The 25,013-nt window shown below is 41.8% G+C and overlaps 2 protein-coding genes across 7 annotated transcripts in view; one reads left to right on the top strand and one right to left on the bottom strand.

Moving 5' to 3' along the window:
- The window catches only part of b4galnt4a (beta-1,4-N-acetyl-galactosaminyl transferase 4a), a 147,973-nt gene extending 143,962 nt beyond the window's left edge, over positions 1-4,011 (bottom strand). Inside the window, exons 1-2 of one of the 2 annotated variants that reach the window (XM_028584462.1) lie at positions 3,649-4,011; positions 2,717-2,768 (exon numbers count right to left, since the gene is read on the bottom strand). The gene's annotated coding sequence lies outside the window, so the exon portion shown is untranslated. Of the gene's footprint in view, positions 1-2,716; positions 2,769-2,969; positions 3,157-3,648 lie in introns of those variants that run through there. The other variant, XM_028584464.1, reaches the window with a different exon arrangement.
- LOC114559668 (immunoglobulin superfamily member 22) lies at positions 3,409-21,528 on the top strand. 5 transcript variants are annotated; one of them, XM_028584460.1, is made up of 26 exons: positions 3,409-3,751; positions 6,775-6,990; positions 7,400-7,534; positions 8,232-8,368; positions 9,325-9,424; positions 9,571-9,607; positions 9,946-10,114; positions 10,384-10,497; positions 10,609-10,771; positions 11,218-11,330; positions 11,573-11,735; positions 12,509-12,793; positions 12,915-13,039; positions 13,934-14,075; positions 16,328-16,535; positions 16,658-16,746; positions 16,841-17,143; positions 17,249-17,473; positions 17,732-17,860; positions 17,956-18,252; positions 18,332-18,420; positions 19,145-19,337; positions 19,578-19,883; positions 20,022-20,170; positions 20,772-20,952; positions 21,055-21,528. In XM_028584460.1, exons 2-26 carry the CDS (start codon positions 6,807-6,809, stop codon positions 21,120-21,122), a joined length of 4,104 nt encoding a protein of 1,367 aa, XP_028440261.1. In that variant the 5' UTR covers positions 3,409-3,751; positions 6,775-6,806; the 3' UTR covers positions 21,123-21,528. The 5 variants fall into 5 exon arrangements, with proteins under 5 accessions (XP_028440261.1, XP_028440262.1, XP_028440258.1 ...); XM_028584461.1 differs by having other exon boundaries at positions 9,943-10,114; positions 17,300-17,473; XM_028584457.1 differs by having other exon boundaries at positions 9,943-10,114.
- The last annotated feature ends 3,485 nt before the right edge of the window (positions 21,529-25,013 follow it).

Below are 25,013 nucleotides of genomic sequence, written 5' to 3'. Positions count from 1 at the left end.
CCTCCAACCCCTTTTTTTTTTTTTTTTTTTTCCACGGGCAGCACAGCAGCTCGCAGGCTTTGACAAGAGGTCTGAGCTAAAATGTCACAGGGATTAAGGGGTTTTGCTTCCTGCATCCCGCCGGATCAGTTCTGCCTGCCCTCTGTGCCTGAGCTTCCTCCTCCCCAAACAGGTGTGGAGTGGCATTTGTTTCTGCCCCGCTGTGCCCTATTGAATTTCCGTCTGGGGGAAATAACATTCTTCCAGGAGGGAAACAGAAGATTGGGAGAGGTAAAGTGAAGGTATGAGGAAGAGTGGGGTGAAAAGAGGAGTGGAGATGAAGCAAGGTAAATTGAGAGGGGCACGGATCCGGGGAGAGGAGATTATACTTCTAGAAGAAATGGGGAATGTGTTTTCTTTTTGGTTAAATGACAGTATTCCTGGTACAGTTAGTCCATACTGTATGTTCCTCACCAACAAATGCATGCAAATACAAAGTAAATGGTAAATATGTTTTAAAAGTTATAGTTTCATAAGTTAAAAGTTTGAGAAATTTACATTTAATCATTTCTACATTCACCCGCCCAGCATCCCACACACACATACCAAAGACGCATGCACTCTTCTGCAGCTGTTATCTCCAAATACAGTTAGACAGATCTGAAAATTAGATCTCTCCAGAGATGTGCAGTTCAGACGGAGCGTTTAATATCACACAGCGACAGCTGCTGCCATTTTAAACGGCATTCTGCAGTGTTTTCTCTGACTGTCTACAAAAAGTTTGAGTAACAAATGACCACACGCACTTCACACACCTTAATCTTTGCCCTACAGATCTGCAGCTACTGGAATTTTGTCAGTCCTCAAAAATATCGTCAGTGGTGTTGTTGTGCGTTTGCCGTGGCGAATTACACAGTGAGCTACATTCCCATCTGAACAGGTGATGTGTCAACAGTAAACAACACAGCAACAGTAGCTCAGCTGCCAGTGTTATATTAGCTGTAAAATTGGGTCTTCCTCAGTTTTCTTATAACGTGTTTATTCTGAGGATACAGTCAAAAGGAAGTGTGCATTATCAAAAGATAAGAAGAAGACAAGAAGATTTTTTTGGGGCATTTTTGGCCTTTATTTTTGAGAGGACAGATAAAGACATGAAAGGGGGAATGACACGCAGCAAAGGGCCACAGGTTGGAGTCGAACCCGGGCCCGCTGCGTCAAGGAGTAAACCTCTATATATGGGCACCTGCTCTACCAACTTTTTTTTGACAATAGTCAGGCCTTTTTTTCTCAAAGCACAGATTGTATTTATCATGAAGCTACTAAAGAAACTCAAACAACTGAGATCAAAGTGACTACTTTATGTCTTTCATCAAGAGTGAATATCCATGCGTGGCCTCTTTCTTAGATGGCAGAAAAACAGACTGACAGAAAAAAAAACAGCAGTCGCACAAAATAAAATTCTACCAACTCATTCATTCATTATGTTTTGTGTTGTATAAATGTGCTATGAGAAAAATCTAGGTCATTTCTTCATCATTAGTATGCCAGCCAGGTGTAGCGCAAAGAGGATTAAAGGGAAGTAATGCCAATGGGGCGCTCTATGCCTATCTCCCCTCTCCCCTTCTTTCTCTTTCTCTCTCTCTCTCTCCATATATATATCTCAAACTAAACAATCATACTTAAGTGCTCCCTGCTGTCACCTCAAAGAGCATATCCATGACAAGTAGCCCAGACTTGTAATAAAACATTCATGCATTACCCAGCTCCAATGCTGAGCTTGTTTCAAGCCCATTAAACAAGGAATATTTTCTCAATTTCAATTGCGACGTTATGTGAGATCATAAAAGCCAGGGCCAGATCATTTAGTCAACAGGTATGCACATGGATGCTTATAGTGTCTCCCCTGTGACTGCTTCTCCCAAAGAACATGGTTTTTGAGGTGGAGGAGTAGTGCTGAATTAATCTAATCTACAAATATGAGCAGCAATCATTATCTCATTGTGGAAAACCTGGAATAGGTCCTAATGAAGTCGGTAAGAGCAAGGAGGAATTTTGCATGGGGGATGGAAGTACAGCAAGCCTCAATATACTATATCAGTTATCTAACTAGCATCTATCAGCCAATAGAGTGCTGCAGGAATGAGTCCTAAAAAAATTTTCACGTTTTGTTCTACAACATAAAATACATTAACAAATAACCCATCAGAAAGGAGGAATGACATGCAGCAAAGGGCCACAGATTGGAATTGAACCCACAGCCGCTGCGGCAAGGACTGAGCCTTTGTACATGAGGAACTTGCTCAACCAGGTGAGCTACCCAGAAACATGACGCAGTGTTGCTCTATGCTCTACTTTTTTGAGGAAACACAAACATAATTAATTTGTAGGTACAATAGGTAAATCATTAAGTAACAATCATAGATAAAATAGGTAACAATGCATTCTTTAAAACAGTTGAGCAGGACGCATCATTTTCCTTGAGCGAACAATGTATGTAGTGTAATATTTAGGAACATGAACTTAATAAGGAATAATTGTTAACTATTGGCTGTTTGCCATTCAGAGTTAATCAACAATTCAAAAGTAAGAGTTACTTGTTATTGTTATACATGTTTTGGCAATTATTTGCTGGTTTGTCTCTCACTTGTTCCTTCGTAACTATCCATGCTTTTACCATATTACGCACAAAACCAAAATAATACAAATTTGAAAAGTTTACTCAAGTGAGTGTACTCACAAAGGTGTCTATGTATCCACCAGCCAAGGATTCACTGAGGTGGGTGTGTATTCTGCAAAAAAAAAAAACATGACTAAGTGGTAAATACAAAGTTGTCTGGATAATACAAGGATTGAAAATATTATTTGATGATCTTTAGTAAAACAAAACAAAAATTCTCAACAGTGTTTCACAAAGCATCTGTTGCCACCCCAGTTCAGGTCTGAATCAGTGACTGTAAAAAGAAGGTCTGAATACATTAAAACAGCAATACCTGATAAACCATTGCAGCTCCAGTCAATGTGTAGGAGGAGGTGAAAGAATCAGTTAAACTGCATTAACGTAACATTTTCTTTCCTGACAGTAAGGCGTTGGTTTGAATATTTTGCTGACCTTGGTTATTTTAAATGTAAGGCTAATGTCACATTTGAATTAAAAAAAAAATATATACACAAATTAAAAACTTTATAACAAAGAAAACTAACTTAACATCTCAAAAAATAAGCATGAATCAGCGGATTCAGGTCTTTAGTGATTTCCCATAGACTGTTAATATTAATATACAGTCTATGTGATTTCCCAAAGGTTTAACGTTAACTAACATTACGTGGTTAGCTAGCTAGCCCCACTGTAACTCCAATCAATGCCACTCGTGTAGCTAGCACCTCCCCTCCAGTGCAATTCAATGCAAGATACATTTGGCAAACTCAACTTATTGTAAAGAATGTTCTCTTGTAAAAGCTGAAAACTACTGTTGTTGTGACATAAATGACAAATAAATATCAACTTTCTCTTGCTCCTGAGCGTTTGTTTTTGTCCCTGTTAGCATTTTTCATAACGTCTTTTGGGGCTTATTATCGCTCTTTTTTTGCCACCAGTGATGGACTCGTCGTTTTATGTTCTTTTTCTGCATTGAAAACATCAGGAGACACCCATCAATGGGAGACACTTACATTTTGAGGAAATAATTCGTGGCAGCAAACCGGAACCACTGACGTGCACGATAAGGGTCTTGGCGTGGGATTCGTAATTTTGCGGCCGGGTGCCGGGTACCGGGTAGGTGAGCGCGCTAGCCTAGCCCTAGCAAATCTAGCTAGCACTAGCAAGCTAATTTGCTAGCATGTCAAGAATCGCCCTACTGAGAAGTTGAGCTAACAACATTAATGAAGCCATTTAACTTAAATTATGAATCATTGATTATTTGAATGTACACAATCTGCAATTTAATTATGCATCATTCTGGATCCATTTCCATAACCTACCTATGACTATATTAAATCAGCCTTTTTTGCTATTATTATCAGCTCTTATGATCATTTAACTAGGTTTTTAGCAGACTTGAACACAAACGCCTAGTAGTTCTTCTTTACCCAGCAATTTTTACCAGCTAAAAATAATTTTGAAATGTTAATCTGTAATATTTTCCAATTATTTGGATGACCCAATTAATTTAGAACACAACTGCTGGGTCCAGACCATAGACTGTTAATATTAACTAATTAATTTTGCAGTCACTGGTCCAAACATAATTAATTCTTATTTAATATTTTTTTCATTAATTTTATTATGATCATTACTCCATTACTGGAATATACAGACAAAATATAGAATTTAACCATGAAATTGTGAAATTTTAAAACTATGAGATACTACTTTTTTTTTATCCTGATTGGATGATAATGTGCTGAAAGCTTATCCATTAACTGGCTTTGCTCTGTTTGTTTTGATTGACAGGCAAATGTTGTTAATAGTAATTTGGGAAAATGGCATGGACAATTTTGAATTTGTGAAACAAAAAAGGTTTGAAAAAACGACCTGCAAAATAGGTAAAAAAAATAAATAAATTAAAAACTAGAATTTTACATTTTACAATTAACTGAAGTTTAAAGAAAATACATATGTCACAATTGTATGGTCTGTATTTCTTATGATTATTTATTTTTTAATAATGTATTATTTAAAACTAAACATTGTATCTGTGGTTCCTAATAATTACTAATAGGTTGCATAGCTGGTTCATCATGCGTTAGAGAGGCTGTCAAGTTGATAACCACAACCCATAGATCAGTGCTTGACAGATTATATAGCCTTGGACGTCCTGAAGGGCACTGAAGAGGCAAGTACACACAAGGTCACAGACCAACAGAGAATGATAATATTGTTTGTAACATGTATTTTTTTTTGTGATCAATTTATTTTTTATTGGCACCTTCAGACATACAGAACAAATTACACAACATGTGATCGGTAATAGCAGATGGTGCACAGAACAGATAAACACAAATGCAACTTGCGTTTTTAATAAACACTAAGACCTCTGACACTGACGTAGATGATGTACATCAGAGCCCCAGCCTAGAAACTCTCCATCACCACATTCTCTTTGGAGAATGCTAATTTCTAAAATACTAGCCTAAGACAGCCCACAGTGGACGCTCAAACTAACTGACCTGGGGGGGAAATAGGCTATTAGCATGATGTATTGGCCCAGCCAGGACAGCCAGGACAGCCTGGCCCGACAAGCACAGCACAGATCAGAGCCTTATTTGTCCAGAGACAGGACTAAGCAGGTGTTTAAGTGCTTCGGCCTTGGCTCATCCGCCAAAAAGGAACCAAGAAAGCAGCGGAGGCCGAGCTGTCAGGAACCCACTGAGAGGGGAGCAGTGTATGGGTTAGGAACATCATAAGAGGCGACATTTGGGCTAGCAGTTGAACCTGGGGTGCAGACTAAATCTGTGAAAAAACAAAGACTTTGCTGTAACAAGTAAGTTCGGTTGGCTGTGTGTTTTTTTTTGAAATAATAGAGCCAAGGGGGGAGTAAAAAAATATATATTTTTACAATTTGCTGTGCTGTATACTGTGAGAGAGAGAGAGAGAGAGATCAAGGACACTGAACAAAGAGGCGGAGAGGTAGGGAGGAAAAAGAGATGTTCTTGTGTTCCACTTACAGTGAGACAGGAACCAGCACTTTGTAGCTTCCAGTCACTTGCTACTGCTCAGACTGTAGAGCCATACCATCAAAGAGTTAACTGCGGTCGCATAAAAACAACTTACTTCGGTAGGTATCAACGCTTACGGAACTAGTTAGTTCACTAACGTCAACATGTAGTGTATTTGCTGCAGGAAGCACAATTTACATTTTCCCTTCAGAGACTAATCTTGTGGATAATTGTTCCTTTGGCTTGTGAAGTCATATTTATATCCTAAAACCAGGCTGTTGCTGAAAAAAATAAACAATTATTAACATATATTTTGATACAGGCTCACAAATGCAGACATGTTGCGCACTGAGCTTTATGTGAGTTTTTTTTTAGTATTGAAATTCCATAAGTAGGTACAGTGAGTGATACATTTTAATTAGAAGAATAGATGGAGCTTGACACTGCCTTGCGCTTATCTTTGAACAGTTGTAATGTGTGTAATCTTCTTCCGTCAGCCACTGGTAAAGTGGATCCATCATGTGCAGGCAAAGATGCACATACACACCAATGCACAGCTTACACACACACACACAGAATGAAGAAATGCAGATTGGGCATGAAAAAGGAATTTAAATTCAAAGTACGAGAAAAAGAGCATAGTTCATCAGTGATACAAACACTAATTAATTGTATCTTTGTACGAGCCTGGCAAAAGCAAAGGACTGTGATAGGAAAGGAAAGGGCACGGGGCGAGTAGAGGAAGGGAGGGGAGTTTCAATCATTTCTGGTGTGGGCTTTTGGAAACAAAAACCCAATTACCACCAAGACAGAGCAAAGACCTGTGTTCCACACATTGCACTTGCACGCAAACACTCCAGCATACACACACTTACACATGCAAGTAGGCCTACACACAATGTCTGCTCTGAACATTCTCCTTTGCTATCTGAGTAATCTATAGGTTATTAGCTGTATCAGTACGTGAATTTAGAGAGGATGGTTAGGACTGTCCTATGTCCCTCTGGTCCCTTTTTAACCAGAGAACATCAGGACTAAAAGCGGTTATACACAACAAGACCCAGTGGAATTAGGAGTCAAATGAGTATTTCCTGCCAAAACTATCATTCCACATCTCTAATTGTGCCTTGTCACAACCAGGCACGCATCGGCAACACCTTAACGTCATCATCATGGCAACAGAGCTCACTCAGGCCACTGGGGGCAGAATGGAGCAGATGGAACAGCATACGGGTCAGGCGAGGCAGATGTCAGATATGCAAATGTCCTCCTCATCCACCTCCTCCTCTTTTACCTCCTCCATGAGCTCCGCCAAGCTGCGAAAAGTCTGTCAGGGCTTGTCGAGGACCATGGAAGGTAGGAATCGTCCACCAAGATCGTCTTCTTCCCAACCTGCCATGCTTTATTAATGTAACATTTCTAATTCTAAGACATGACATGAATAACCCTCTATTAGAGTCATCACTACAAAAAGCAAACGTGGCATAATTGATGAATATAAGATGGTTAAAATAGTAGCTTTAACTGGCATTTCTTACCCGTCCCACTGTGTACTCTTTTTTTTATACTTATGATGATGCCAGGCTGATTTTAAGCTCCTGGCCAAATGCAGACCAACAATAAAGCTAAAGGAAATACTACAGTGCAACAAAAAAACACTGAAAGTCATAATGATAGTATCACATTTGCATGTGAGGCAGCTCTAGCATAGTTGGCCTGTTTGTACATGATAATAATAATGTGGATGTCATTCATGCTCCCTCAGAGCACTCTGGGGTTCAGTATAAAACCTCTGCTGTGGTGGAGTCCTGCAGCAAGGTGCTGAAATCCCTTCACCTACCCAAGGGAGAGTCTGTCCCAGATTTTGTGGAGAAGCTGCGCCCCATCACGGCCCAAGAGGGTGAGGTGAACCGCACCTTGAAATTTCAAGGAATGCCCTTATATCTCTCTTCACATCGCACTTATAAACAACTGTGGGCCCTTGAGACAATGAGAGCGCTACAAAGCTAATTTTAGCTCCTTACCCATAGTTTGCCTAGAAACTCCAGATGACATAAGCTAAACTCCACTGGGAAGTAAAGGTTTGCTGCTATTTGTAAACTTTAGACAACCATTTGCCTTTTTGGGTAAAGGTACTGTAAATACACTCTACCTCACAAAGCTAAAAGACAGTGATGGAGTTTATATGATGCTCATGACCTCCACGGTAAAAAAAAACCCAAAACAACCTTTGCTTCTTCTGCTGAATACTAGTGCCTGTTCTGCATAAACTGTAGGTGTCTGAGCCCTACTCACCCAGGCTCTACCCATGAATTATAGATCAAGAGGCCTCAATAGTCACAATATGCAGAACGCTGCGGAGTAGCTGTAGCATTAGCATTCATGTGCTGACCTTAAACTCACTGGTCTCAAAGGTGAAACAGGAAAAGGCCACACAGGGGCAATTGAGCTCATGTATACTAAACATTCATTCTCATTGCCCCAATTAGAATTGATTTCATGTTTGTTAAAAAGAATTAACAGTAGTGAGTCTGCAGCTCAGTATTCCCAAGCAGATAACATGCATTAACCTGATCTGTCTAATCTGTCTTTCATAGGTGACAATGCTGTGTTCAAGGCCAAGGTGACGGGGAATCCCCAGCCCAGTGTTAACTGGGAACGAGCCAGCGGGTGCCCAATATCTGATGCCACTAAATCTTTCTATGACGACATAAACAATCAGCACATACTCAAGGTCCGTCACTGTAACTAGCTCACAGCATCTCACAAAAGGACAATAGTCCTCTACAAAATGTAGGGTTTGTGTTGATTCAGATCTATATCCAACTCTGATAGAGTCTCTTTAATTTTCAGTGATATATCAAAAGGTTGAACCATTTTTATTTTTCCTCCATTGTGTTGTTTAATATAACTGCACAATGACTAATATCAAACAAATATTTTAGAAATTGAGTGTTTGTATTATTTCATACATGTCATGTGACACCATAAATAGTATGTAGCTTTGCATGTATCAATACACTCTATTTTTATGACAAATCTATCACATCTACCCAAAGATACCATTCATTTTTCTAAAATGAGTGTGATGGAATTTGTGATCAAGCATTTCTCCTCCACATGCACTTAATTAAATCTGAATGCATTTACCAAGATACAGTATAGTCAAAATGCATTGCTTTAAAAGGTGAATGTGACCAAAACAGACTGTGACAGCGGCCCTGTCCAGGCTGTCATTAAGCCAAAGGGCTCTGCCATTGTGATTCTGTCAGCTCAGACGGTACACCATGCATCATAAGGAAAAGTAGATAGAAAGAAAAAAAAAAACTCTCTCTGATCCTTTTATCTATAAACACTCTGGAGTGGATTTAGCACTTTCTCTGAACCAGCCGGGAAGCTTAAGTGAAGCTTAAATAGCTATTATAAAGCAATTAACTTGTGGGTGCTGACATATGCATCTCCCCTTGCCATCTGTTTCTCTGGTGAGGGATGACTGTTAAGTTGCGATGCTAAATGTTTACTGGGTATTCCCAGCATGGCACTGCCTCCTCCAGCTCCACATAAGTACTGCAGTGGGATTTAATGTGCCTGGACGATGACAGTATGGCAGTTTTAGATTAAGTCTTACAGTAAGCAACAAGCATGTCATTTTCATTAATTTTATGCAACTTGTAAATACCTCCACTTCAGATCAAAACCCTCACCCTGGAGGACACTGATGTCTACAAGTGCATTGCCTCCAACAAGCACGGAGAAGCCACCTACTCTATATCCCTCACTGTTACAGAGAGTGAGTCGAGCCGTTTCACATAATACACTGGGTGAACCTTTCTTAGTCTTGATTATTATTATTATATTATTTAGGAGCTTTCAGCAAAGTTTACGTGCTGTTTTTTTTTTTTTACTCAGGTTAAGAAAGTCTGTCTTTGTTTGCAGATCCAGCGTTGGACTTCAAAAAGATGCTGAAGAAACGGTAGGAACAGAAGCCCGTTGCCTAATACTAGCCCTGACACTCCTAAAACCTGTCATGGTGTGATGGAGCTTTCTCTGATCCACCCCCAGATCCTTTTTGTTGTTGTTGCATGCATCCAGAAATATATACAGGATGAGATCTAAAGAGCTGCAATGTGTATCAGTGTTGCCGCAGGGGCAGAGGAAGATGCTTTTGAACTGTCATCGCACACATGCATACTGTCAGACATATTTTTAGACATACATACATATATACACACACACACACACAAGGCTGGCATAAACTTTTGTATGTGCATGTAAACACACATGCACAATTGTTTCCTACTTGTGCAGCAGTGTGGAGAAGAGAGAGGAGAAGAGGCCACCTACAGAGGAGGAGATGCTAAAGATCCTTGGTGGAGCTGACAAGAAGGACTACGAGAGGATCTGCGCCGAGCACGGCTTCACCGACTTCAGAGGCATCCTCAAGAAGCTGAAGGAGATGAAGAAGCAAGTGGAGGTGGAGGTGGGCCTGTCATACGAGAGCTTGTTCACGTAACCACAGAATCACATAAGAAAGAAAAGGTTTGTGATGTGATATGAAAAACTGCTTAAAATAGAGCAGAACGGAAAATGGAGGGGAAAAAAGTGTAATGTCACACAGCACAGCCATGGCAACAAAGGTATTTCGCATAGCAACACTCAAGTCAAATAATGTGAAGATGGGGCGGGGAATGACATTTTTTTTTTGTGTTTATGTATAAATACGTTTTTGATCATTTGATATTTTTCCAGATGGTGCGTGTGCTGAAGCCCCTTGAGGACATCAGTGCCACAGCTGACACCAGCATCGTCTTTGACACCATCCTGGAACTGAAGGATCCAAACATCAGGATGCAGTGGTTCCTGGTAAAAAAAATAAAATAAAACAAGATTTGTTGTGTTTCAAAGTCTGCACATATATGGGTGTTTCTGTTACGCGAGTTCTCCCCTCGTCTAGGCATTTTGTTTATGATTCAGGGCGCAGAGCTGCTGCGGGTCCACTACTCTCATGGGAAATACGAAGTGAAACAGATGGGAACCAAACACATGCTGTGCATTTCTAGCGTGAGCCTCAGTGACACGGGCACCTACACTCTGCAAGTCGCAGACAAGAGACTGTCAGCCAGGCTTACCGTCATAGGCAAGTGCAGAATGAGACCGAAGTCCTTCCCACTGCTCATAACTCAGAGAGACAACGACATCATTGACTGCGTAACCTACTCTCAGTGTCACATTCTCTTTTTATTCACTTGTTTAACAGATAGTGACAAGTTTTATGTGAGCATAACTGCCATATGTGCATGCTTTCTCCCATCGCTCATTCAATCTACAAGACATAAATAGTCGAAATGAACAATTTTTACGTTTTTTTTTTTTTCTTCCCCCAGACAGCGATGGTTTTCTCAGTTAGGGGCTTTCTTAGTCGTCTCATATTTCTCTCAACACCCACATTTCACAGCGCCAGACATGTTTTGTAGCTTACAAATCCTATTATTTGGCATGGAATTCTTTTCAGTGAGGTGTTTATACGATTTGGTTCATACACTTAAAAATCATATGATTAGAACGCCTTTTTCTTTCCTTCAGATGAACCTCTGAAATTCCTGTCTGACTTCAAGCCCAAGAAAGTGACAGAGCGCCAGACCGCCACTTTTGAGATCCGTCTCTCTAAGAAGTCAGATGCGCCCCTCATCTGGAAGGTTTGTCTGTGACTCAACAAGACACACCGAAAGACTTAAATACACTTTTACATAAGCATATAATATCCCATCTAGGATGAGATTTAAGAATTTGCTCTTGAGGAACATTTCTAGGACTTTTTGGCATCTAGGTTATGAAAAGAACACACAGAACAATGTTCTAGGCAAATGGTGGACACACATGATTAAAAAGGAATATGGAAATTGTGTTTGTGTTTGTGTGGAATTGTGTATTTTGGCAGGTAAGAGGAAAGGAAGTAAAAAGAGATGAAAAGTTCGATGTATCCCTGTCTGAGGATGGTCTGACCTACACCTTGAAGATTAAGGATGTGAAAGTCAGTGACACTGGAGACTACACCATCAACATCGGAGACCTCACTGCAACCGTGCCACTTTTCATTGAACGTACGGATAAAAAAATTTTATAGGCACCTACCCCATAAAAAAAACTTTTTTTGTTATGCTTTGTTATGTTTTGTTTTTCCCCAAAGGGGCTGTGTCTTCCTGTTTTTAGTGAAGCTAGCATTTCTAAGGAAACAAACTTCTCCCTTCAGACTCAGTAGAGATGAGCAATTACTGCCTTCTCCCCCCCTGAGATTAGAGGCTTCGTTCCCTCATAGGCTATGCTAAACAACATCATCTTCCCTCTATCATCCGAATGAAGACGTATGGGTAGCATAATAAATCCTTGCTCCTAGTGCTGAGTTGAAAGTAATCCAACCAAATCCCTCCTCACAACAAGCTCATTTATTACGGCTGTGTCTAACAAGATGCTTACTTGCCCAAGGTGCAAGCTGGGGCATGTTAATGTCTTAACAAGGACATGTGGCTGTCCTCTGGGGTTGCAGGAACAGAAGCATAGTAATTTAGGTTGTGTTAATTACAGTTACTCATGAATATACTCCATATTTCTTGTTCTTTAGCTATAAGTTCATAAGGAAGGTCTGCTGTATGTGTTGGGACTGAATATAAAGAACAAACCTAATAAGTGGGTACAAAATTCCATTCCCTTCACCCTATAATCCTATTTTCATTTTTGAATGAGATTGAACTCATTCTACACGTTTATAGTACAGACATCGCCAAAAAGGTTAAAGTGAAGCATGCTAGTAAAGGCCAAATTAACCCTCAAAGTGACTCTCTTCCTTTTATGCCTCGTCCATTTCACTTTTCTCAAGGGATTCCCATCAAGTTTACCAGCCACTTCAAGAACGTCCGTGTGCAGGAGAGAGGCAAGACTCGCCTGGAGTGTGAGACGAGCTCCAAGGACGTGCACATTCGCTGGCTGAAAGACGGGTGTGATATCACAGCGAGTCGTCGCTACATCTTCATGCGCGAGGGAAAGAGGGCAGAGGTTATCATCGAGGACTGTGAGCTGACAGACGAGGGAGAATACTCTGTCATCTGCACTCAGGACAATGACGCTAACGAATATGTCACTTCTGCCTATCTGACCGTGGATGGTAAATGATTTCTGTCCATCTGGAGTTTGTTTCAGCATCAGTGTTTAAGGTCCAAATGTTGGAACATTACTGGGTAACACATAAGACCCTAAATAAGCAGTTTTTCTTTGTGTGTTGTCAGAGCGTTTTGCCTCAGTGAAGAGTAGTATGTCAGATGCTCAGTGTGCTACAGGCTCCCCTGCTGAGCTGTGCGTTGTTCTTGACGATGAGAAGGTCGACGGAGTGTGGCTGAAAGATGGAGTGGAGGTAAGAGATGATACAACATGGGAAAGGGTTGGAGTTGGGGCTAGGTAATATATCGATATTATATATCGATATTGTTATACTGGACTAGATATTGTCTTAGATTTTGGATATCGTAATGTCATAATATGACATAACATTTGTCTTCTACTGTTTTTTTTTAATGCTACATTACAGGAAAGTGATGTCATTTTCAGAACTAACCAGACTGTTCTGGATGTTCTGTTATTTGCCTTTACCCACTTAGTCATTATATCCACCTTACTGATGATTATTTATCATGAATCTCATTGAGTAAATATTTTGTGAAAGCACCAATAGTCAACACTACAATTTCGTCACAATATCGATATCGAGGTATTTGGTCAAAAATATTGTTATATATTGGTTTTCTTCAGAGTTCTAATGTTAGTCCTCAAATGGACCCTGTCAACTAACGTGGCAAATCTTTGGTTCTTACTCTCTCACACATTAATGTCATGCAAACACTTGGCAGTAATGTAGCTGTAGTTATGGCAATGTTGTTCTGTCAGTACACCCCTTTGGTCCAGACTTAAATATCTCAACAGCTATTGGATAGGTTGCCATGAAATTTGGTACAGATGTCCTTGGTGCCCAGAGGATGAATCGTAATGACATTGTTAGGGTGCTAACATAACATACAGCCTCACAGCGCTGCCAGCATGAGTGTAGATTCTCGATCGTGTTAAAGTGATACACAACCTTAATACCATAGTCAAACAGCTTTTGAAACCTTTGATATCGTCACCATTTTGATCAAGTCATTTGCGACATTATTTAAACGTTTTATCCGTTAAGTTCTATAACCCACAGCCGGTTCTGTTTTGGGTAATTTTATGTTTTATTAAAACTTAATATACGTGTTACATTTGACAGGTTTCGGAGCTGAGGGGGGTTCAGGTGGTCAAACAGGGAGCCGTTCACAAGCTGATCTTCTCTGGTGTGACTGATACTCATGAGGGCAAGTACACCTTCAGAGCCAAGGGGGCTGAGAGCGAGGCTGTCCTCACTATTGCAGGTGTGTTTCTATTTGAGTATGTATTCACAGGTGGGACAGAGACTTACTGGAACAAGATCCCTGCCACTGTCATGGAGACAAACAATGGCCCTCATTTATCAACCTAACGTAGAAACCAGCGCAGATATGAGCGCAGAAATCATCTTACGACAGGCTTCACGTGGGATTCATGAAAAGTTCGTATCACACCAATCCGAGCGTAAGAATGGTCGTACATTGATAAATGCGGCGGCTGGAAACGATCGTCATTTAAATATCACGCCCCAATATATTCTGGGTTTTGAGGCCTCGCCCCTACAATTTACGACATGGCGAGACGTAATCCGGCTGAGAAGCAACACTTTTCAGAGGTGGAGATTGAAACCCTGATTTCTCAGGTTCATTTGCACTAACGTGTGTACTATTTGGCAGCCTGAAAACTGGTATTAAAGGCTGTAGAAAGAATGCGGGATGAAAAGAGATCACTGATGCGGTCAACAGTGTTGCCGTAGTAAATCGGACTCAGCTGAAGTTTAGCCTATTTAATTTATACATCCTTGACACATTTTCTATAGTCCTAATAGTAATATACAGGCTTCTATTGCAATCTATTAGGCCTACATGTAGGTGTACCTATAATTAAATAAAACACACGGTAGCGGAGTTTATGCAGTGTCTTTTATTTTACTCGTGTTTGTCGGAACGAGGCAACAGCTGAGGGAGGCGCGTGTCCTCCGCCCCCGTGCTGGACCCTGTCTCCTGACAGCAGAGGGGCTGGAAAAACAAGCCAAAATAACTTGGTCAATGGCAGAAATAAATCATTCACTTGAAAGAGAAACAAAAACCTGAAGAATAAATAAAAATGTTGTGCATCGTCATGTTTCCTGTATTGAATATCATTGCCAAACATAACACTATAGGCTACATTTTAAAAGTGAGGAATAATATCCTGTCTCCTTCATATAGCCCTCAGTTGGTGGCTGTTCTGGACACTACTCTCTAGTCATCGGGTCATCTGGCTCCATCGCTACATTTATGGCACCGTGTTTTCCTGCGAGATGTTGTGCAGAACCCCGCAGGCTAAAACAATGTTGCAGACCGGCGCATAGAGGTCTTCTAAAAGAGCCAGATCTGCCATTGCTGATATGTGATCAACTGATGACTTCTGCTTCTCCTGTTAAACTGATTATATGCTGCACCGCAAGTCCACACTGACTCGAGAACTTGCGTACACGAGTTCAGACCAGACGTGAGATTTGATCGCAGCCTACGCTCACGTCGAAATTGATAAATGCCGAGCTTTGCGTAGGAATCGGCGTACGACCGTCGTACGCCTGTTTTAGGTCGTACGCACGTTTCATAAATGAGGGCCAGTGTCTTTTTAGATACTACCACTGGGAGTCGCCAAAGTCAGACATTTTCAAATCCTTCACATTAAAAGGTATAGTTAGTGATGTTATTCCAAAACACTTTTTTTGTCAAATTCAGTGAATATCTCCTCAGGTTTAGTCTGGCTCTGCCCTCCTAAATACTTCCGCTCATTTCCCTTCAGTACTCCGTCTGGGTTTGCGGTATATTCTTGTGTTTTCTCCGGCCAAATATTTGGCGGTCCAATCAGCGGACAGAGGGAGTGGCTGAGAACGATGACATTGAGGACGTGTGCTAGAAAGATGCGAGCGAAGCCATTCGGTCTGTTGTGTCAACGCCACTGAATATCCAGAAGTTAAAGCCCGAGCAAGAACAGTCTTTGCTGAGTTGTGTTGGTGGCCATGATGTTGTGGCCCTCCTCCCCACGAGGTTCGGGAAAAGATTGATTTTCCAGCTCGCTCCGTTAGTGGTGAAGGAGTTTTTTTTGTTGCTAATGCTAAATATAAGCCCATAGTTGTCGGTCTCCCCTCTTGTTGCACATGCGCATTACATACGTCACGACCAAACGTTAGCGATTGGTTACGGCAGATCCAGAGTGGCTCTGGGCATATCCAATAGTTTTAAACAATTTCCTGTGTGCTGAAAAAAAAAAAAAAACGGTGTTAATACAGAGCCCTGGCTGTGTAAATGGAAAACAAACAAAAAAGGAGTGCACAAGCCACAAAACACTGTTCCAGCCAATCAGCAACAGGCTGAGGTTGAGTTCAAATATCAACAATCTTTGGGCAGCATCGCTTACTGCACCTTTAATGCTACCAAATTGAAACCAATTAAAACCATAATGAAATGGAAATAAAAACACCCATCAAAATAACATCCCAATCTAGACTAACCCTTTTTCCCAGACCCTCCAGAAATGGATTCCTCTGTGCTGGACTTGTTGGGGGCCCGACCTGTGACTGTGAAGGCAGGCCAGACAGCCACCATTAAGATCCCCTTCAAAGGCAAACCGCCTCCCAAGATCACCTGGTACAAAGACGGCGTGGAGGTCATGGAGGATGAGAGGAACAAGGTGGAGAGGACAGCTGACGGCACCTCGCTGGTGCTCAGCAGGTGGGTGAGCAGAGAGGGGCGTCATCCACTCCGATATTTTCTGATCTTTTCAAAAGGTCCCACACGAATGAAAATACACATGCTGCAGATACGCATTTCTCAAACATTTCCTCCTTTACTAGATGTGTGCGAGAAGACAGCGGGGCAATTATGCTCCGTCTGAAGAGTGACTGTGGCACTGCTGTTGCCAACCTGCACCTCAATGTGATTGGTGGGTGGCATATTTGGCAACAAACGTTTTGCTCTAACGCAGATTTGAAATACTTAAACGCGTGTTTCGCCCCAATCTCCCCTCCCTCCCCCAGACCATCCTAAGCCTCCACAAGGGAAAGTAGAGTTCCTCGAGCTATCAGGAAAGATTGTCAAAATGAAGTGGAAGGCTCCGCGGGACAATGGGGGTAAGCAAGTGACCAGCTTTGTGATTGAACGCCGCACGGCAGGTAAGAAGTCATGGACCAGGGTTGGTGATGTAGACAGCAGTACCATCATCTTCAGCGATGACAAAGTGGAGGAGGGCCAGGCGTACCAGTATCGCATCAGGGCTGTCAACGCGGAGGGAATGAGCGACCCTCTCGAGACAGAGGAGGTGCGCGCTGGAGAGCCCGTGGGTGAGCGCTAGTTTTATATGTCAATGCCATCGACCAAAATCATCTCTCAAAACATCGGGAGTTAGAGAGAAGTGTCACCGCCATTGTTCTCTTCATTATTAACAGCCATTCAAATGATGGTGTCATCCCTTCTCCTGTTTGAATGCCCCTACCCAGAGCCTCCAGGCACAGCGTCCCAGCCCCAGGTGTCCAACGTAACCAAGGACTCCATGACAGTGAGCTGGACACCTCCAACCCACGACGGGGGAGCTCCAGTTCTGGGCTACGTCCTGGAGAGGAGGAAGAAGGGGAGTAACATGTGGTTACAGGTCAATAAGGAGCTGCTCACAGGTCAGACTATCAAGCTATCTTGTTTCGTTGCCAGATCTAGTTGCTATAGATTTTTGACATAGTCTTTTACTTACACATGTTTAGTACAGACATTCCTGAGTAAGGATACGATGTTTAACATGTATCAAATCAAGCAGTCATTAATATACATTAAACCTGTATGGTTTTCACGTTTCTGTATTATTGACAGTATTAACATCCTCTGTTTTTGGTTGCATTTCATGTATTAAACTTGCAAACTTTTTTTTTTTTTTTTAGATACAAAAGTCATGGTGGAAGGGCTGGTGGATGATGTTGAGTATGAGTTCAGAGTCACAAGTGTAAACAGGGCTGGAGCAGGCAGCGCCAGCACCATTTCTAATGCTGTCCTGGCCAAAGACCCAACAAGTGAGTCCTTCTCTGCCTCTTTCATTTCCCTCTCTGTATCTATATTATCTGGACTATCTAACGTCTATAAATGCTGCCTTTTTTTTCTCTTGAAGGAGCTCCTGGTCTGGTGAGGAACCTGAGTGTGTCTGATTCCACCAACTCCTCCGTTTCTCTGAGGTGGACTCCTCCAGAGCAGGGAGACGAGCCCTCGGGTTACATCCTAGAGGTTCGCCCTGAAGATGCTAAAGAGTGGACGAAGGCCACCAAGATCCCCATCGCTGTTACTGCCTTCAATGTTGGAGGACTTCAAGAGCGGAAAAAGTACCACTTCCGCATCCGGGCTGTCAATGAAGGAGGTGTGGGGGAGCCAATTGAGCTGTTGGAGGGTGTACTGGCCATGCCTCCACCTGGTAATATGACTGACTGCATTCTCTTGTAGTCTCCTTTTCTTTTTTCCTTTTTCAAGTTTTGGAATTATTCCCCATACAGTGGCACCTAGGTTTGATCTCCAGGGGAAGCTGAAGAACCAGATGGTGGTCCGAGCCGGATCGGCACTTTGCCTTCACCTCGGCTTCACTGTAAGACTCCCTCTGGAACTCACCAATCTGTCCATGTTAAAATCACAAGTCAAAACTCGCCTTTTTAGAGCTGCTTTTAAAGGGGGAACTATGCAGGTTTTTTTTTAGCTTAATTTACCACAGCTTCGGAGTCATTGGAATGGTTATATGACTTTTTTGGAGTTGAATGGTGGTCGTCTCGCTCCGCCCCTAGTGCCTGTGAGCGGAAAAACCACCCTTGCGAGCCAACCTCAGCGCCAGGAAGTATCGCGTGATTTCACGTCTCACAATGTAACTAATTGCTTCACGGCACTGCACACATACGCCCATTCAGGAACCAGCTAGCAAGGTCGCAAAGGAGTTTTTCACACTATCGTCATGGCTGAGCCGGCAAAAAAGAAGCAGAAAGCTAGGAAAGCATTGTCGGAGGAACAGAGAAAGAGGAAACGGCAGACTGACCAAGTGAGGACACAAGTAAACATAGGAGCTGCCAAATATCTATTCCGAAGCTGTAGGGGGAGCTCTATAGAGAAACCTGCGAGCAAACAGCAAAGTGTATTTCCTTTTAAAAACTGCAAAGTGTCTTTGAGTGTTGCAAAAAGCGCTATATGAGTAAATTGCATTAATATTGATGATCTACTCAGAATTTAGCAATGTTCCTTTGAGCCACAGGATTAGCATGTTCCACATAAGTCCTATCAAATGAATTCTTACTCTTCAATCCTTCCCTTCTTCACCCTTACAGGCTTCACCTACCCCAGTGGTAACCTGGTTCAAGGATGGCATCATCACTGCAGGACGGGAAGTCATCACCAATAGCCAGAATCTCTCCCAGTTCCTCATTTCCACTTCTCAGCGATCTGACTCTGGCACCTACCGTGTACACCTGAAGAACGACAATGGAGAGGCTCACTATGATGTCACTGTCAGGGTTACGGGTAAGTGACAAAGCCTCCATTATATGTGCATCTAGTCTTTAATTGTAGGGTTTTTTTTTTTTTTTTACATTTATCAACAATAATTGTCTCAAAATGTAGTCTCTCAAAGTATATATCAGGGGTTCAAAGCAGCTTCCATGGGGTTGTGGAAACTCCCAGAGTGATATTTCAAATCATTTAGGTGTTAAATCAAATATTTCTCCTCATCAACCTCCTTCCGTACTTACCGCCATCCCTCAGACTTTCCTCGACCCCCGAAGAACCTCGGCTTGGAAGAGGAGGTTCCGAGCACGGTGACCCTGCAGTGGGATCACACCCCAGACCTGGCTGACGACGACGACGAGGGAGCGCATTACATCATCCTCAAACGGGACGCCAGCACTGCCTCCTGGTTCACTGTGGCCGAGCGTGTCTTCAGCAGCAAGTACACCGTCACGGGACTGCTTCCAGGGAGAAAGTACTATTTCCGAGTTGTTGCGCACAACTCTATCGGAGACAGTGATCCTTTGGACTCGAAAGAACCTCTCATCATGGCCAAGGAGAAAGGTCAGAAGGGAAGACATTGGATTTCAGCACTATACTATTTGAGTTATACAAATACGACCAGCATGTCGAATTAATACTAATTTGCTTGTGTTTGTTTCTCTATATGCATATTTACGTGTTTGTGCATCTGTGTCTTAGAGTGCATCAGAAGCCTTCGTTTGAAGGAATATGCCTCAAAGCCACGTCAGGTGAAACCGACGTTCCTGCTGCCACTGAAGGACCACGCTGTTCGCAGAGGCCATGACTGCACCATGAGCTGTGCCTATCAGGGCATGCCAACACCACAGGTATGAAGCACATCGCTACGGATATCAGTGTGGTGTATCTACAGTACCTGAAACATTTGCGCATTAATAATTGGAATATTTGTGTGTACCTTCATTGCTGTTGATATCATTCCCAGGCCCCGTAAAATAATAATAATTAGGGCTGCTCCCTCTTAGTCGATTAGTCGACTAATCGGTCGTTTTGGTCTTAGTAAACTTAGACTTCTTTAGTCGATTAGTCATGTTTTATGCTTTTTTTCATGCTGAATGACTTATTTCCAAAAAACGTACGAGCACATCTCAGGTAAACACAAGAATAAAGGGTTATCATTTTACCTAATAGATATCACCGTGAAACCTACTTTGATTACTTTCATTAAGGCAATTATTTGTTGTATTACACGTTTTCTGAAATGTTGTGTTTAAATATGCAAAGGAGGCATTATCTTATTCAATATATGCATACTTTTGCATGACTCTTTGCGGAGAAACTCAGATTTACAGATCTGTCGATGAAATCAACTAATCGATTAGTCGATACAATTGAATGAGTGTTAGTTGACTAAGAATTTCTTCAATCGAACACAGCCCTAATAATAATATTGACAATTCCCCTGAATAGGCCTGCTGGTATAAGGGGGAATCGAAGATCTCTGACTCCCCTCGCTTTTGGCATAGCACAGCCAACGGAGTGTGCACACTGGTCATCCCCACCTGTGGAGCTAAAGACAGCGGAGAATACACATTGGTGCTGGAGAACCCTCTGGGGACGACCAAGTGCTCCTGCAACTTGGTGATATTTGGTAGGTTTTCAGAGGGAGAGGAGTGGAAGGATGGTTTAATAACCTAAATGATTTCCCTTTGCCTGATTCATTATTTATATCTCTGTATGTGATGTTTTGCAGATAAGGATGACAATAGTCTGTTGGAGAGCCTGACCAAGCAGGCAAACAAAGAGAAGCTGATTTTGTAAGAAGTCTGCTTCAACTGTCACCATGACAGATGCACTTTGATTGGCCACTGCCCTTATGTTGCATGTATTGCCACCACTTAAAGTGTTTTTAGTAGTAGTTAAGAGATTTAGGACATTGGAAATCTATAAAGCAGATTTTGGATTGACTTGAATTTTCTGACTTTTATCTATTTGTTTTGGCCCCATCTTCTGACTTGCCTTTAGTCAATTTCCCAGGCTCTTGGAATGCAACACATGGCCACTAGATGTCAGGCTTGCTCCCTTCCTTGTGTAGGCATTCTTCTCCAAGAGCTGATTAATGTTTGGGGTGTTGGTGGCATTTTTACTCATTAGTCAGCTCGCTCAGCCAGAGAGATTGTCCTTTCTCACAGATGCTTTTCTCTCTATAAAAGAAATTTGACTTTTATCTTTTCTCCAGGGTTTCCAGTTTTTGCCCAAATATACTTGTTTCACAAGGCTTGCGGTAGCGGGATGCATGCCATGTAAACCAAGTGGAATGGATGGAATGTGTGTCTGTGCATAAAAAGAATATAACCGTAACGCTGTGCATCATATCCACACAGCCATTTTGGAACCAGAGTTGACACTGCCAATTACACAACTAGCCAAAATCCTACTTCCCTTTGAGGTGTCCTTTTAGCTTAGGTTGTCAATCTGCATAAGATGCAGAGCCCTGGGTTTAAATGCAGTCTACAACTCCACTATGGATGACTGAAATACAAACACACAAAAAAATGTTTTATCTCCCATTACTTGCCACTGTGCATATAATATCGCCAGAAAGTATTAGGACAATGTCTAATTTTTTTTGTATTGTCTCTGTCGAGCACATGATTGGATTTGAAAGAATGAGGGTGAGGTGCTGACTCCCAGCTTTGCAACTGTTATCATCCACATTAGATGGGCTGTGTAGCGGCTTTAGTCCTTCTTAATAAATACCAGTAGTTTCCCATTTTCGTGTGACAGAAAGTAACTGGACAAGATAACATAAACTATATCATATTTCATGTTTTGTTGCAAATCCTGAAGCCTGTGACAGGACACATGGCCTGCAGCCATTTACACTTCTAGCTTGTTTTGGGGGGGTTTTCGCCTTCAGTCTGATCCTCAGCAAGTGAAACACGTGCTTAATTTGATTATGATCAACTTGGCATTTCAAGTGTTGGTCAGTAAAGCTATAGTGCGTAGTTTCTGTCGCTCCCCCATGAGGAATTCTAAGTAATGACAAGAAAACTGTCAGCGCGTCCACATGATACAAGCCTTCCGTGATCGTGCACAGCCCTCACCCCTCCTCCACGCAGTTGCTAGTAGCCAAGGATGGACTCTTCAGAAGAGGTAATTATCTTCACTCGAGTTTCTGCGCGCGAAAGTCGCCGGACGACACAATATTCTGAACATAGCCATACTGAGAAATACAGAGAGAGTTGTGTGGAGCTGATAGTCTTAATTAACTTTGTAGCAACTCATTTGGCAATGGCTTTAAAGGTCCCATGGCATGAAAATTTCTCTTTATGTTTTTTAACATTAATATGAGTTCCCCCAGCCTGTCTATTGTCCCCCAGTGGCTAGAAATGGTGATAGGTGCAAACCGAGCCCTGGGTATCCTGCTCTGCCTTTGAGAAAAGGAAAGCTCAGATGGGCCGATCTGGAATCTCCTCCTTATGAGGTCATAAGGAGCAAGGTTACCTTACCTTTATCTGCTTTGCCCGCCCAGAGAATTTGGCCTGCCCATGAGAAAGAGAGAGACATCATGGTTGGTCAAGGCCACACCCCCACCTTCCACCTTGCCCTCCCTCTCAGCTCTTCAATAGCATTTAAAGCTACAGACACAGAAATGGCACATCCTAAGGAAAGCTCATTGTGGGACTATCTCTAGTGGCTGTAATTCTGCACCAAGGCTGAATTTCGGGAAAGAGACTTCAGATACAGTATTAGGGGACCACTAAGGTCTATATAAAAGCATCCAAAAAGTAGCATGTCATGGGACCTTTAATGTAACAGACGTTCATTAATATTAAAAAGTTATGCACTAAAGCTTTAAAGAACTCATTGGTTGCTTTGGCTATATGTTTAGGATCACTGTCCTGCTGCATTGTCTTACGACTTGGGCACTAAATGTTAAAAGAGTCAAGTGTGACGTTGTCAATATGGTTTAAATAGAGATTTTTGAAGCTAGACAGCCCAGTTCAATGTGATTGTTAATTTCTAATTCAGTGTGTAGAAACAAAACAAAAAGTGTCTTTATACTTTCCCACTGCAGTGTATGTTGGCTTCCCTCAGGTTGGAGAGGCCTGCCATTGCCTCTGAGTGGTCTGCTGCTCCTTGAGACAGCGAGTGAGGTCCGGTAAGGAGCTGGTAAATAGACAGAGAGAGGTTAAGACCCCTCTCCATCCTGACGTCACTGTTCTGGCTCACACAAACTCCATTTCTATACAGCCACCAGGGGACTGCCAATGTCAGGTTGCCAGGTTCAAATCAATTAAGCACCAAGAGGCACTAAACCGACGTCACTGGTACCTTCTGCCCCCCCCACTGCTCAGCTACAGCACAATAAGGTGGAAGTTGTTTGATGTGAAAAGCCCAAATAGTCAATCTAGGTATCTGACAGACACTAAAAGCTTCTGCACACAAAGGGAACTAAATGCATTTCACATCTTTTTTTCCCCTGACGTTTTTTATCATGTTGCATTTTTATGACTAAAACTAATAGATACATGATAAATTCTATTAAAAAGGCTTTTCTGAACTTGAATGAGGCAATATTGTACAGCAGTAAGATAATTGTACTGTTTTTCATATAGAACATAGAAGACTGGAGTTCTTTGATGGTGGGTGTGCGTGCAAGCTTACAAAAGGAAAAAGCAGACAGACCGAGAGAAGGCAAGAGAAAGTATTGGTAGCGGTCTGAATGAGTTTCCACAAAGTTAAAGCCTTGTTGAAAGCACATTTTCCACCACGGCCAGACAAAAGAGTGCAGCAGTTACTAGAACAGAGCTCTCTGTTGTCCTCCAGTCCTTTCTACCTTAATGGCACTTTAGCTGCTGAGGGCCAACAGCTTCTGTAGAAACACAAAACACTGGGCAGTTATAAATATCAGCTGACATTTTGAATGTGGTACCTAGTATTCTAGGAAACAAACAAAAAAGATCAAAAGGTTGAAATGTTGAAGTTGCATTGTAACTGCATTTATTTTTCCAATAGATATTCACATTCATAGCAGTTTCACTACAGCAAAGAAACTATTTCATCTCTACCGTCATGAAAGAAAGAAATCACAAAGTGAAAATCGAGGACAACAAGGTAAAGTGTATCATAGAATAATAAAAAATAAGAGAAAAAAAAATGTGTACATTAAATTAAGTCAAATGATGCATTCTGATGGGCCTAACGTTACTAATCTAACGTTACTCGTGGAAAACAAAACCAGCTCTTTCCACAGTGACAGGCAAACACAACATTCTGCTTTTCTGCAAATAAAAGGATAACACTTCAAGAGCAAGTAATGCCTTTTAAAGAAAAATGCTGATTCTCTCACGCATCGATGCGTCTCTTTCTTGTGCTTAAACCGTCAACATCAAAACAGTAGCTTCTGTTGTATCTCACAAAAACAGAAATGCAAAGAAATACATATAGGAGCATATACTTTAAAAGGATACAGTACACAACAATCCTTTTGTTTTTAACACTATAGCTACTGATGCTGGAGGACTGTCAGTCGTAGTTCCAAAACCCACCTGGGTGTGTAGTGTGTACTTTTCTCATCGCTGTAGATGTGTTGACATGGAGGATTCATCTTCACCTACTTGTCGTGCGTGTGGAAAGACACACACACTTTACAGCTATGTTTTGAATGTAACCGTGCTGCGTGACAATGGGCACAGCACATTAACA

This window comes from Perca flavescens, chromosome 8, assembly GCF_004354835.1.
Source record: "Perca flavescens isolate YP-PL-M2 chromosome 8, PFLA_1.0, whole genome shotgun sequence".
Taxonomy (NCBI): domain Eukaryota; kingdom Metazoa; phylum Chordata; class Actinopteri; order Perciformes; family Percidae; genus Perca; species Perca flavescens.
This window is presented reverse-complemented; position numbering and strand designations above follow the sequence as displayed.